Consider the following 15,173-nt stretch of genomic DNA (forward strand, 5'->3'; position numbering starts at 1 on the left):
TAAGTTGTGAAAATTGGAGTGTGCAGTTTGCCCTTAAAGTTCAGGGAACTGGACAACTGGAGCACTAAATGACTGCTACGCCTAAAAAGATATCTACAGCATCTGAAAGTCATGTCTTTAAGAAAACATGTCACTTTGTTCCACCATACAATACGTTCTGCAAAGACTGATTGCCAGTTCCTTCATTTTTCAGCATGACAATCATCCCAAACATGCTGCCAATGCACTAAAAGCATCTTGATAGAAAAACACACAGTGGAACATTGTGAGACATGGATTGGCCTCCACCAGAGCCCGGACCTCAGCATTGCTGAAGCAGTGTGGGAGCATTTTGACAGAGAACAGACCAAAAGGCAGAAACGTACAAAGAAGAGCTTTGAATGTCCTTCAAGAAGCCTGGAGAAGTATTCCTGAATACTTAAACAAAAGACAAGAGAGCTCGACTGGTGAAGAAAAAAAGCGCTCACACCAAATATTGAGTTCCAAGCTCATTAAAATTGTACAAAGTCTTTTTTTGCTTCAATAAATCATAGCAACTATTTCCATTTTCCTAACAAAATATAAAGAAATGACCGGTGGTCTGAGACTCTTGCACACTACTGTGTGCAAAGAGGATTGGCACATATATTAAAACAACAGTGTATGAGGTGCTGCTCAAATCTGTTAGATGGGTCAGCTCAGCTGTAATATTCACTGCTTTTAACCAATCAAATTTGCGCTGACACCCAAAAGCTTCAAAGACAACAGTCGGGATACTGTGGAAAGTTTCTCTGAATATTCTGCATGCAGCTAATAACATAGTGCTGTATGTAATCACAGCGCAGCACTCTTACTACACGAGATGAGTGAATGCTGCTCTCTGCTACCCTCAGGAGGACACTTAAGAAATGACAGGCTTCCAAGCCCTGAAGTTCAAACCTCAGTCAACAGCAAAATGTTAAAGAAAATCTATTTTTATTTGTTTCCGTACAGTCCTTCTTCTACTGGTTAAGTACAACATCACAAGAAGCCACACTGAGGCTCTGGAGCGTTTGCCAGAGCAGCATTACACAACAGCTTGGTTCATCTGAGGGTGGGTGGTTAAGACTTGCTAAGGAAGCAGCATGACAATTTTTTGTTTCCTTCTTTAAATAATAATTTTTAAAAATCCCAGATAACATTTTCTCTGATATGAATTCCCTGTTTGGATTGAGTTTGTAGTGTCTGCAACCTGGAGAGGAAATCCTACTGCTCCTTTCCACAGGATCCCAAAGACCTGGAGGTGATCTCATCAGCTGGTAAAGCAGCACACATTAAAAAAAAAATCCTACAATTGTTAAAAACAAACAAACAAAACCAAAAAACCTTAACATTGACACATTTAAACACTGTTCCATAGACCATTTTGTGTTTTGTGCTGCTGACTGGCATCACACCCCATCACGAACTGTCAGACAGTCAACAATCCCACTTAGTTTAAAAAAATAAAAAAAAAAAAAGGAAGAAGAAATAATAATATGTATTTACAGAGATATTCACACATACAGCGTATACACCCATACTTAAACAGACATGTACTCATGGAGCTGTACATACCCAGACAGTGCACAAACCCACCAGAGACACAGTTAGCTCACTGTGCCGGGCTTAAATCAGTCACAGTTGTTGCCATATTACTACAATCTACTTCATGAAGCGGGGCTCCATAAACATCATTTATTAAAACAAAAACTGTCCTATCAGTGTCAACTGTTATAATGCGATAATGACTGAAAACAGGTACTGCGAATCACAATCACCTACTTAGCTGTCCATGTTCCTCCCAGCCATACAGGGACAGTAACTAGGTTGTGTTGTGGTCTCAGTGTTCAGTGATGCTCAGTAACAGTTTACGTACAAAACTTCTGCACAAGTGGTAAAACTGCAGAGATGATACCAGCGTTGTTTATATATCCCCAGTGCATGTTACCTATGTATCCTTAAAATAAAGCAGACTGTATAAAGAGATGATGCTTACTATGACTGTAAATCGTATTCAGTCAGATAACAAACAAACATTAACTCCTGACCGGCCTGACTGTTCCTCAGCCCAGTCCAAGGTTTTCCTATAATTCTTATTCAGTGTTGAGTTTTGTCCTTTTATTTTCAGCTCACTGGTTCTTCCTGTCCCACCTTTCAATAAAGACTGAGGTACCCCAAGTACCGTAAACAAGAACTTTACATCTCATACTGGTTTTCTTCTGGTTTGGCTGGTTTTCAAAAACGGTGAAGCTCAAACTGGTGAAACTAACAACCTGAGCTGAACTACAACAAGCCTGCCCCTCTTCTCTCGGCATGCTTTAAAAACCAGTTTGATGAAAATCCAAGTACCGAGGCCATGACTGAATGGCTATCACACTGGATACATAGTTACAATCACAAGAGAGGAACAGTGTTTTACAGGACCGGAAAAAGCAACGAGAAGTTATCAGACACACTGCTGAGAAAAAACAAAAATAGAGGCGCTGACAGTATCAGTGCGAGGGACCACGGAGCCAGGCGGTGCTGTGGAGTTCGCGGTGTCCCGTGCGACGACTTGTTCCCTCAGAGTGAGCCCGCTCCGTTAGCGGTTTTTGGACCCACTCTTCATTCAAGTGCTGCGCAACTTTACCACACACCATTGCCATAGCAACAGTTGAATCAAACCCCCCCCAAAAGACGTGATGTATGTTAAAAAATGTTAAAAACTACAACCAAAACACAGTTTTAAAAAAAGTGTTTAAAAAAAAAGAAGAAAAGAACGAATCAGCATGAAGACACGACACCTCAGATAGTAGGTAGAGTTGGGAAGCCAGTGCTCAGAGGTCAAAGTGGAAAGTTAGTAAAAGTCACCTGGGTTTGCTCTATAGTCAACTCTGTTCTAAGACGACAGCGCAGACAGTGAACTTCAGAGGGAAATTTGTACAATGTTTTACAGTTTCATTTAAGTTAGAAAAAAAGGATGCCCCAAATCCCCCTGACACATACCATTTATATATATATAAGTCATCTCATTTTAAAAAAAAAAAAGTGACAGAACCTTAAACACTGGACCCAGCTGTGGAGCCACATGTGGCCAGAGTTTGATGGTTTGGTCACGTTCAAGAACAACACTACTTGAGGCATTCCTGTTAATATAATAAAACTGAAATGGCATTTCCCCAAGGCATACGATACATTCATAATACTTTTAAGAGTACACGTGTGTGTGTTTGTGGCTGTGTCTATAATCAAATATCTGCCACAAAGTATTTATTCATCTGCATTAAAACAGAATAATGCATCTTCCTGTGTCAATTAGCTTGTACATCTATCTTTGTGAAGACCTCGGGAGTGAGGGGAATTTCTGCCTTTCCTCACTTTGAGTCGGAACTTAGAAGACAGGCTGTGTGAGGTGGAGGCCTGGAGTAGAAACGTGTGCGGTTAAGGGTTAGGCATTGACTTGTTATGGACAATATAAGAGGGGGGCGGTCTGGGCACAGCGCTGGGACAATGAGGGCCCTCACGAAAGATAGCAGAACAAACGATGCGAGTGTTTATCTTTGCATGGCTCGTCTTGGCTCCTGTCCTCGCGACTGAAGCACATTTCCGTAGGAAACAATTGCACCTCATTGGCTCAACCAAGTTGGCCAATCATCAGTGACGGAAGCCAGAGCCCCTGGGCCCACCACACCGCTGACACCAGAGTTTGGTTGGTGGATAGGTTAGGGGAAGTGTGAGCGTGCGTGCTCAGAGTGACTGTGTGTTTTTGAAGACACTGGAAAAAGAAAACCCTAGTCCTTTCCAATTGCAGTGTTGTCATGGATGGAGGGGATGCAGTTTCCGCGGTGATGAAAGTGAAGTGTCGGTAAGCAGAGGAGAAGAGAAGCTTAAACCTCTGCTCCTTTCAAGCCGATTCGTTCCTCCTCCTGTCAGTCGCTGTTGGGCTTCTTGAGGGAGAAGGCAAAGATGTTGAAGTGGTTACTGAGCTGTTTTACCTAGCAACGAAAAAGGTAAAAACAGCAGTTAATTCAAATTCAAAGGCCTTCATATATTGTTTCAGTTCAGTTTTGCATTGAATGCAAAGTTTAGGAACACGAAAATTACTGGTCTCCTCAGGGTTCAGGTTTTGGGCCATTGCTCCTTAACATGCACATTTTCTCTCCAAGTTAAATCATATAGGACAGAAGCATTATTCATTACAGCTATACAGGCCATGCAGTAAGATGTATTATGTATAAAATGGCTACATAAATGAAGACCTTTTGGAATTTGGTGGTTTAACGTCTATAAGTTTTGATCTAAATGAACACAATCACTGTTTTTGGGGGCTTTTTTAAGTGTCTTCTTAGCCTCAGTTGGCTGCGTGTTACTGGCACTGCTGCAGTGCTGGTAATCAGGATAAAGGCAGAGCTACAGCAACAAACACATCTTTGTCTTTGGAACAGCTGCAGCCTCTTTGCACAGCAGGGAATCAAACATGTTCTTTGCATATGTGCTCTTACCACAGACACGCCGTAGTGTATGTGCGCTAATACGACAGCAGCTGTCCACAAATAAAGCAGAAGCGTCTCGTTGGTGAAGACCCTGGTGATGGCTAACACCACCACTGCTGTCATGGGCAGTAACAGTATGCTCAGTGGCTGGCAGCGTGTGTTACTCATTTGACACACAATCAGCTTACACTGAAAGACAAACACATTCACAAAAAACACGTGAAAAAGCATTAACTATGTACTTCATCAAAAGTAATATGTATGGCATGTTTTGATTTCCAAAAACACCCGTTTGTTTTTTGATTTTCTAAAATAGATACTCAGCATCTTATAGACCGACGCCCTTCTATTTCTGAGGAATTGCATGAGGTCAGTAAAGCTACTGTTTCACCAACACTCAGGTATTAAACATAAATGTTAACCAGGCTGACATACACATTACTGTTAGCCTATATACTGTTTTAACAGTCACATTAGCCATCTGTTAAGTTATGGTTTAAGGCAACAGCTAGTAACTGTGGCTACTTGATAAAAGGATAACATTATTGTGGGAGTTAGGCAGCAAATGCTATTAGTCTTGCCCCTCTGTGAGGTTAACAGACAGCATTACTTAACAGAAAAACACAATAAGTGTCTAAAAAGTGTTGTGTTGCTCCTAAAGTCTCACACTGAAGTTGAAAAGTCCTGAGTTGAAGTCCACCAGCAACTAAACAGAAACAGTGGCAGGCCACCTTAACAACTCATTTTAGAAAGAAAAATACTGTGCCAAGTAGGGGTGGGCGATACATCGAATAAACTCGATGTATCTCAAGTTTTTCCACGTACGATGGTTAAAATGGCTTTATTGTAACCATCCAGTATAAGTTGCCACGGAAATATTAAGCTGTCTGAATGTAACTCACTCTAAATTTTCATTTCTCCCACATGCTGCGAATGCATCATTAACCCCGCCCCCCCTCCAACCAGAAAATGTTCTACCCGCGCACTGTGCTGAGCATGCTTGTCTATATACCAGCAGATAAGGAAAAATATGGTGATAGCAGGAGGATGTTGAACATAATGCTGTAATTTGCAAAACATGCCATAAAACTACTGCCGCAAAAGGTAGCAGTACCAAGAAAACTTTCCACCAGCTCAAAAGTCATCCACTGCAAAATTAAGACTGTTTTAAACTCTGCAATCTGAACCATACACCAAAGAAAACTTTAAATAAGTAGCTGTGATACGAGCTACAACAACTATCGGCGAGAGAAACAGAAAAGCGGCACAGTAAGTCCGATTCCACAGGCTGGTACGGGGGCACTGGGTTTCAAGACATATTGCGATGTATATTGTGTATCGCGATATAGCCGAAAAATATCACGATATTACATTTTCCTCACATCACCCAGCCAAGTCACCAGAAGCATATGAAATAAACAGGACTGTAGCTGAATACATGTGCATGGACCAGGACTATTGTAATCCATCTTTGACAAGTTGAAAAAACACAAATGAAATCTTTGGTATAGAAAACGGTATCAAGTATTTTCCTGGGTATCAGTACAGAGTTTGAAATTCTAGTGAGAAATTCTGACTGAGGAAACTACATTGCAGAGATGAAGGAAAAAAACAACACAAAAAAAAAAAAAGAAAAATCACACACTTACCGTGACGTTGGCAAAAGCTGTCCCCACCATGAGGTAGAAGATCCTGGGCTGCAGCTCCAGGATGTTGGATGGAGAGTAGATCACCCAAATGGTGGACAGCACAAACAGAAGAAACGGCGAGAGGAAAGGCAGTAAACCTTCATACAGGCTGCTGTGCTTCAGTGTGTTATTCCTGTAACCCCTGCAAAAGCACCGTGGGAAAACAGTTAAGAACAGAATTAGCAAAGGCAAGAGAAAAAAGAAAATATGATCTAAACTGATATAAGTTGTGCTTACTTGAGGACGTTGTAGAGGCTCATAGGTAAGGTCACAGTGAAGGAACAAGCTGGAAATCAGCAGAAATTAGTTTCAGTTTCACTGCTTTGGCTAATGAATGAACATATTCAGTAACTGAGTAATTAAACACAGCTCACCAATGATCATAAAGGTGAAGAGGTCTCTGTAGAGAAGGTGAAAAATAACTGGCTGGTACCAGGTTTCCACACCCACAGCAGCAGTAACCAAGTAAACAAGGGAGATTGTCTGCAAGGAGACGGGACACAAGACAGATGTTTAGAAGTCGAGAGTAGTGTCTCACACTGTCAATCATCCAAATGCCCAAAAACTTACCACTTGGCTGATATCATATCCCCAAGGCAGAAACAAGATGCCAGTGTTATATTTCTCCCAGTGGGACAGTATGAAGGAGAACAGCACCACCCACAGTATGTAAAAAAGTGTGACCACACCGACACCACTCTCCGCACGCCCAAATATAGAGTATACAGTGGCCACAAAGAAGACACAGGCCCAGCTGTCCAGACCGTGGTCAAAAAGCTCCCCTAGCGGTGTGGAAGAGTTGGTGCGACGTGCCTGTTTGCCATCAACACCATCTATAAAAAGCACAGACAGACAGATCAGCACATACAGTACAAGTTTATGGGGATATGTATATATGATGACATCTCTGCTCGGCTAAGGCTGAGCATAACTGGTCAAAGGGAGCAACATTCCTACTTCCCACTTCACTGTTACACCAACACAACTGGGCTTCATTCAGTTCACTCAGGAGCACAGCCTCACATGAAACATCACGGTTGCTTCACTTTAATGGTTCACAGAGTATGACGGAAGGATAGATAAGAAGGGATCAGTATAACTAACACAGATCATGTCAGTGGGAGAGCAACAGACAATTATAAAAAGATATTTATCATAAACTGCAATGAGAAAGTCAAAACTGAAAGTATGCCCAGAGATAAGAGGCTTTGTTCATGTCTAAACGTTCACATTTAATGTTACACGCAGTGATTACTGAGGTCATCAGTCATTAGGGCTGTGTCATATGACCAAAATCTCATATCCCGATATAAGAATTTTATCGTCCGATAACGATATAAATCACAAAAATGTAACATTTCCTGTAAATTCTGTGAATCTCGGGCAGCTCGACTTGCAGGAAGTGTTTCCAGCTGGGCGTCGTGTAGCTGGAGTCGAGTGTTTTAACCGATGCATGAAAAGATACATTTTTAGACATAAGTTGTAACGGCCGCCTTTTTCTTTGTGAGTATTTATTACACGGCGTGCTGCGGGGAAAAGCCTGTTCTAACGTTTGAGCCTAAGGTTTATTTTTTAGCAGCTCTATTTTCTGGCAGCTCTTTTTTGCTTCTCATCCGTAAATACTCTGCATCTTTCATGTGATTCAGTTTATTTTGAAAAGTCTCAACAGGATCTTGAGCTTTATTGTGAAACGTTTATGTGGAAAATAAACAAGCGGACACGCGGTGATTTTACGGTCCTTGTTGCTAACAACAACGCATAAAAACAAGCGCTTGTCCGTCCGTAGTGTGGTTATATTAAATATAAGAGAAAGAGAGAACTTTAAGAAATTAATATAGCCACTACAGTGACCATTAAAATGATGAAAAATATTGCCGTAAAGTTTATTTTGCGACACCACGAAACAAACAATAGCGTAAAATGAAACGATAGACGTTTTTATATCGTCATCCGATATATATCGTTATATCGAACAGCCCTATCAGTCATTCACTAATGGTGTTCAGGACAAACAGAAGAAACGGAGAGAGGATTCAAGTCTAACCTAACTCTGCAGTCCAGCATGAATGGCTTACGTTTCAGGATGCTGCAGTGTGACCCTTCTCTACAGTCAGGGAATGAAGCTGCTTCAAAGTGTGAGATTATTATATTATCTTATGCCACGTTAGACCCCTAATTAAAGACTGTGAAATCATTATGTAGTTTTAGTTTGCATTATTCTCCTGAAGAGGTGATAACTATCACAGTTATTAAACTGATTTGTATTACATTAGACTGCTCATTTATTGTGAATGAATGATATTGTTTTATGATGCATTATACTGCTGAGTTATAAGAAATACTGTTTTCAGAGAGTCATCACCTTATTTGTCTGATTAGAAAAGAACAGAACATACTGCACAGGAAGCCAAGGTCATAACATAAATGTGTGGAACGCTCAGACACTTCAAGATCAGGCGGACACCTTCCCGCGCTCATCTCTCCTCCGGATGGTCTCGGCTCATAAAGTGTTGAATTGTACGGAATAAAAGATTGTTGATTGAGCATTTATACACCGAGTATTGTCCTTCCTTCAGCCCAAAGACCAAACAGAATTGGGAGAATTTAACAAAAGCCAATTACAGTGGTCCCTCGTTTATCGCGGTACTTACGTTCTAAAAATGACCCACGATAGGTGAAATCCACCAAGTAGCTAACTTTATTTTTTTTACAATTATTATAGATGTTTTATGCTTGTAAAACCCCTCACTACACACTTTCTACACTTTACTCTGACAGGCATGAACATTTTCCCACTTTTCCTTATGGTTAAACACTCTAAAAGTAAAAATAAGTCCAGTATTACAGAATAACACCAAAGGCACCCGTGATTGCCTTTGACGGAGCGAAACGTTTCATCGACATTTTTTTGTTTGTTGGAGAAAACTTACAAACATACAGTACAGCACTTCAGAGTCACACCGCTAGCGATCAAAGATTTAGATAAATTTTACAAGCTGAACGCGTTCTGTACTGTACAAGAGACACGGCACGAGATTGATTGCCAGTGGTCTACAGCCAATCAGAACACATTACACAATGTGCTGTTTAAAAATGTTTTTGTTTTTTTTAAAGCATGCAAAATTGCACACACAAAAAAATCAGCGAAACAGCAAGACTGTGAAAGGTGAACCGCATTATAGCGAGGGACCACTGTACTTATGTTATAGCTATTAAGTGGGCAGCCATATGTACTGAAACCTATTTCCCCAATGACATTTTCCAGCCTGGATTTCCCCCACCTTGCTACTTGTCAGAAGATACGTCTCTTTTTTTCAGCCTTGACAACCACACATCATACTGAATATCAGACAACAATTTTATTTCAAATATGCTTTCCTTCAAGTTTTGTTTTTTTTAAATAAAATATATAGATATCAGAATTGGGAGTGCAATATATTTACTCTTATAATGTTGTTGCAATGGTGGTTGGTCCCTTATATTTCATACACATACCTCCAGGATGTCATGCATAGCTTTAGACAGACAAGTGCAGCTTTATCTGATTCAAGTTACAAATAGTCTGATAACTTTTATGATTTCAGTTAGAGATACTTCTAAAAATTGAAAATGTAATGCTATGAGATGTAACATGAGTGCATATAAACAATCCAGAAAAACAGGTGTCTGCGTGCCTCATTCTATAAAGTAAACATCCGAAACAAAAACAGAATAGGGGCCTTTAAGCTTCCCTGTGAGTTTCTCTACTTCCCATGAGTAAGAAGGGGAAAAAAAATGTACAATAAAAATAAAAACAAGCCACATGGAGTTGCAGAGGTCAGAACTCACCAAGTGTATAGGCTAAGAAGTTGAAGATCCCCGCTGCAACCCAGACCCAACTAGGCACGTGTTGGTATCCTGCAGCTGAGAAACAAACATTGTGAGTATATGGCGCGACACACGGAGATCATGAAAAACTTAGACTAGAATAATTTTCCACATTACTGATTCCACTCACTAGACCAATGTTATCCAATCTAAAAAAGTCAATATTTTAGGACAACTGTTAATATGTGTGCACTGTTTGGATTAGCTATTCCTCTAAGAGCTCAGTACTGACAGATAAAATCCTGACTGGCCCTCATATTGACTGTAGAGGTCAGCCTTTTGTCCATGAGTGTTTCATTTATGTGTGTATAAGGTAACCACTTAGATTGGACAGCAGACACGCCAGAGCAAAGTATCTTATTTGCAATACAGAGATGTAGTCTGGGCATGTAAACAGGAACATCTCCCTGGGTGTTGTTGCCTGTGTTAATGACGTAACGGGTTAGTGATTACCATGAGCCACCATAGGCAGTCGATCGCTGGACTTTGCCTTCCATAAACAAACTTGCACATGCCTGAATCTCTCTTCCTACTCTAGACAACAGCGATGGATTCAACCCACGTCTAGTCTGTTTGAGGGAAAACAAACTGAGCAACCCTCCCCAGTTTAAGAAAAAGGAAAAAGTGAATGACCTACAAGATGCATTGAAGTCAAAGTCGTAGAAGGCCAACATGAGGAAGTTCAACACAAGGAACATAAAGCCTGTAAATGTAATGAGGTTTGGTGCCAACCATGTGGGTAGAAACTGTTGAGAGAAAAAAAAAAAAAAACAGAGGCTGTGAGAACAACAATTCATGATCATGGCACTCAGCTCTCACACACAGTTTTCTCATCATAGTAATGGCATATTGAATAACTGGAATTTAATTAGTACTGCTGAATAGAAGGTTTATGTATATTAATATGAACCTTTTCAAATGACTGTTTGGTTAAATGACAGCATTAAAAACAACAACAGCAAAAAAATCCTCCCAAATCTAAAACAAACCATTACAATCAGTGACTGATGTGTTCTGACACTGGCAGAAAAATGTGCGCTGGTAATGCATCAGGTCGTCTCGCTACTGTATCACAGCACACGGCTGGAAATCTCATTAATGATGTAGCCTGCAACTGACACATTAAGCTGGACGGGTCTTCCTCACCTTCACAACAAGGTTCCAGAAAGGATGCATGACGTAGATGGACAGGGGATTCGAGTCCACTGCGCTGTACTGCAAAGAGGCACAGAGGTGTGATCACAAACAGGTCTTTAATTCTGTATTTCATTGCAGATCAAGCAAAGCAACTGCCTTGTTAACTGGACCGTCTTGGTACTAAATAAGAATAAAACTGATTGCAGTGTGCACCTTTTTCCATTGTAGGACCCAATGTAAAAGCTCTATTGCATTGGACTGTGTTTTTATTTTGGTATGCTTTCCTATTATGAGTAGATATTGACTCTTTGATATCTATCCTTTGGCACACCCATCTCCTGCGATAGACTTTGATCACACTGTCACTCTTAGATACTTGGAAGAAGGGTGGGATCTTCATTTTTAGGGGAATACACAAAACTATTGTTTTTTTGTTTTGCTTTGTTTTTGTTAAATACACTGTTCTTACAAAAGCTGGGCTCCCCAGTCTTCACTTTCCAAGTTCACTGTGAATACAGTGCAGCACTTAATACTGCAACAGCCAACTAAGGACACAGGCTAATTTTACTACACAGTGCTCTCACTCAAGCCTACACAATGATTTATCTAACCTAATATGAAAATGTTTATCTACTACTGCAATACTGACAGCGTGTTCAGCGTAGATAATGATGATTATAATATGTAATGACATAATAGGTTGTTTGCGTAATCACCTGTGTGATTAAATATAACCATACATGGAAAAACAGGCACTATAATCATAATCTGTGTGCATTAACAGATACACAAGTATGTCACTTTCACACCAACTAAGGTGGCCCTGCAGTCTGTGACCTGTTACAAAGGAATGTGAGAAGTGGAGTGACAGAAAAAAAAAGTGAACTGATCAGCTGAGCAATCTCCACGCTCTTGTGTTCTTCCCACTTAAAGCTCATCTATATGCATCTTTATTCCCCTTTTGAGAAAGCAACCTCTGTTTTCAAGGAGAGTCACAATCCCCTCATTTGCTCTCATTTGTCCTTCTCTGCTGTCTGCTAGAAACCAGTGCTTGGGTTACGGCTGCTATTAGACCAGGGAAGCCACTTACAAGGAAAAAACTGGGAAAATGGTTTCTTGTGACAATCAGAGATATATGACGACTCTTGCTTTTGCTGCAGTGTGAAGCAGTAAAAGCATGAGGTATTAGGAAGGAGCCTGAGTACCCACACTAGGGTTTTAAAGGAAGAAGAAACTTGACTGAAATAATGCAAAACATATAGAAAAAGTTGTAATGTTATAGCACATGTTAACAAAATGAAGATATTCAAAGATCAACTTACTACTTAAAATACTCCATGACTTCCATGCCCTTACAGATGAGCGCACTGGTAATAGCCCAGTGAAGCGCATCCTTATGGGAATTAACTAACAACTAAAATGCTATTAGTTGGCAAACACAAAGTGTGATTCCGTTCAAAACCCATCAAAAGACAATGTTGTACACCCCAGAATTTTTTACAATTAATTTAGACACTTTTAATGTGCTTCTTTGTTTCTCATATCCTACTGGATCCAATTCAATGGTTTCCTCTCCACGCTACCATTACAGGTGTTCGTTAGCAGTTTTATTCCTTACAGTGGCTGAAATAAAAAAAATATTAACAGCTGGAGTCCAATAAAAAGGAAATAGATAAAGTCTCTGAATTGTGGTGTCAAAGCAAAGAAGCCTCCATTCAAATACAACATAAGCAGAGAGGAGTCGCTAGCTGTTAGCGCATATGCACCAAATGTAAAGTAAAACACAGAAAATAAGGACACTTCCGAGCAAAATTTTCAAACAAAAAACGTACCTTTGGTGAATATGAGATGAGCTACTTTGCGGCTTTTATTTTCAACAGGAAAAATGGCAAACATCCGGTATCGTTCCGTAAACTCTGAGTACCTTTACACATTTTTCAGGGAGAGCACCCTGCAGATCGTGACAACTAGCTGCTAAACGCACAGAACCTGTCCGCTCAGCGGCTAGTTGCTAGCATGCCATTGTAACCTATAAATCATACCTTATATTTGTCGAAGCCCGCAAGCTGCTCCTGAGTGACATATTCGTAAAGAGCCATGGCGGTAGGGTCTGGCTCAAAGACGAGATAACTAAATATCTCTTCCTTTGGAAATGCAAATCTCCAATGTTAGCTGCCGTGTTCAAGTACCATCTAGCTTGGCCGCCTTCGTTTACGCCGGGTGAGGCGATGTCGAACCATAGGAGCCACTCCTACGGAGCGCAACCCCCTTCCCGGTTAAAGGTACCCGTAGCTCACTACCGCCACGCAGGCCTGGAGGACCCTGAAGAAATAAACCACACAAAATTCCATGAAATTCTGTTGACTGGGTCCCTCTTCCACTATGGTATGGTGATTGTGGTCTCACATTCTGATAAAAACAATGCTAAAATAACTTTTAAAGTGCCGGAAACAGTTTTGACTCCTTAATTGCTCACCAACTCCATCAATCAAACAACTTCTATGGCGCTCCTAGATGTGACGTGGCTTTCCTCTTTGACCGGAAGAAACGTCACTGCGCTTACCTGCTGTTGGAGAGCTGGAGTATTGCTCGAACCGGGAGTTAAAAAGCAATTTAACAGAAAATGTGAGTGATAACATTTGGTAAACGTGATTGCACTTGGATAAAATTTGTAATTTTGCTGAAATATAATATGAAACGTTACTTATTTTACTTAGTTCAGTTCGTGGGGGTGTTAGTAGTTAGCATGCTTAGCATTGCTAACGCTACGTTGATTGTCCACTTAGAAATTTTACTAAAATATATGATAATTTGGCGGATTATTTTGAAACTATCCGATCACTCCTATCTGTTATTATCACTCTGTTGATTCACATAAAAATCCTAATATGCAAACTGCGGCAACGTGCAAAATGTCGGCACTTAATTGTAACATTACATGAAGTTGTGCATGATCTCGCTACTATTTCATTTTTTCCCAACTTTCTCTGTTAATTTGTGACATAATTGTCATGCCTTACCTTCAAGTCGCTAGTGAGAGAGAATGACATTTATTTGAAACTGGTGAAAGGTCCTGAAATGCATTCAGATATCTGCCAAAGCTGTAAAAATAAGCACAGAATATACAAAATAAACATGACTTTATTTTAACCTTTTGAAAATGCCTCTTCTCCTACTACCCACTGATGTAACACACTTTTTCTTCACCCCAGCACCTGCCTAATCTTGCCTCTGTGTCCTTTTGCAGAATGGTGACAGACGTGCAGCTGGCCATATTTGCCAACATGCTTGGCGTCTCCTTGTTCCTGCTAGTGGTGTTATACCACTACGTTGCTGTGAATAACCCCAAGAAGCAGGAGTAGAGTTGTACAGTATGACTGCAGAGGTCAGTGAGGTCAGACACTGTTTGCGTTTTTTTCTTTTAACATTTTCATTTCTGATGTTGATCATCATAAAATAACAAATTGGACAAAAGCAGGTTCTTGCAGTTTTTCTTTTTATTGTGTTTCTATTATTTATACCCCCATGTATTAAAAAAACATGACTCAAATCCATCTATAACTGTTTTATAGTATGGCAGCTTTTACATTTAGTTAGTATAATTTTGATGCTGCCAGTGCTACATTATTCTATTATTGAAGAAAAGTCCCTTCTACAGTTTTCAGTAAGTGTCATTAATAAAGGAAAATGCACAGAAATAAAGGTTATTGGGCTACATATATAGAGTTAATTTGTTCCATCCTAGTTCATGGCTGATCACTGAGCACTACTAAAAATCTGGAGGAATAATTACAAACAAACAGGATTTTAAGGTTTAACAACTGTGAAACGACTGAGGCTTTCTTTTCCTCCCCACAGATGAGATGGATGTCAAAACCACCACCTTGATTACATCATCCCCCTCATCATCTCCTCTTTCTAAGAGGTGTAATTTCTGTTTGCACAAGGATCTTTTTTTCTTTTTCTAATAAACATGTTTGAATTTGAATTTCTACAGTCTTTGAATTTT

At 40.2% G+C, this 15,173-nt stretch overlaps 2 protein-coding genes across 4 annotated transcripts; one reads left to right on the forward strand and one right to left on the reverse strand.

Annotated features, from left to right (window-relative positions):
* Positions 1-937: 937 nt before the first annotated feature.
* selenoi (selenoprotein I) lies at positions 938-13,752 on the reverse strand. Its single transcript, XM_005917760.3, has 11 exons — positions 13,641-13,752; positions 13,207-13,486; positions 11,174-11,242; positions 10,665-10,773; positions 9,989-10,063; positions 6,731-6,993; positions 6,535-6,643; positions 6,398-6,446; positions 6,122-6,302; positions 4,482-4,661; positions 938-3,974 (listed from the first exon to the last, which is right to left on the reverse strand). Exons 2-11 carry the CDS (start codon positions 13,261-13,263, stop codon positions 3,867-3,869), a joined length of 1,200 nt encoding a protein of 399 aa, XP_005917822.3. The 5' UTR covers positions 13,264-13,486; positions 13,641-13,752; the 3' UTR covers positions 938-3,866.
* On the forward strand, positions 13,532-15,152 carry ost4 (oligosaccharyltransferase complex subunit 4 (non-catalytic)). 3 transcript variants are annotated; one of them, XR_315504.3, is made up of 4 exons: positions 13,532-13,549; positions 13,679-13,789; positions 14,412-14,549; positions 15,023-15,152. XR_315504.3 is itself a non-coding variant. In XM_005917759.2 (2 exons), exon 1 carries the CDS (start codon positions 14,413-14,415, stop codon positions 14,524-14,526), a length of 114 nt encoding a protein of 37 aa, XP_005917821.1. In that variant the 5' UTR covers position 14,412; the 3' UTR covers positions 14,527-14,558; positions 15,023-15,152. The 3 variants fall into 3 exon arrangements, 2 of the variants coding, with proteins under 2 accessions (XP_005917821.1, XP_042075083.1); XM_005917759.2 differs by lacking the exons at positions 13,532-13,549; positions 13,679-13,789 and having other exon boundaries at positions 14,412-14,558; XM_042219149.1 differs by lacking the exons at positions 13,532-13,549; positions 13,679-13,789.
* Positions 15,153-15,173: the final 21 nt, after the last annotated feature.

The sequence above is a fragment of the Haplochromis burtoni genome, unplaced genomic scaffold (genome assembly GCF_018398535.1).
Source record: "Haplochromis burtoni strain Fernald_Lab_line unplaced genomic scaffold, NCSU_Asbu1 Contig_28, whole genome shotgun sequence".
NCBI classification, from domain to species: domain Eukaryota; kingdom Metazoa; phylum Chordata; class Actinopteri; order Cichliformes; family Cichlidae; genus Haplochromis; species Haplochromis burtoni.

Bases quoted from the DNA above. Each gene is read 5' to 3' on its own strand.
- ost4 (XM_005917759.2), top strand. From the start codon at position 14,413: ATGGTGACAGACGTGCAGCTGGCCATATTTGCCAACATGCTTGGCGTC.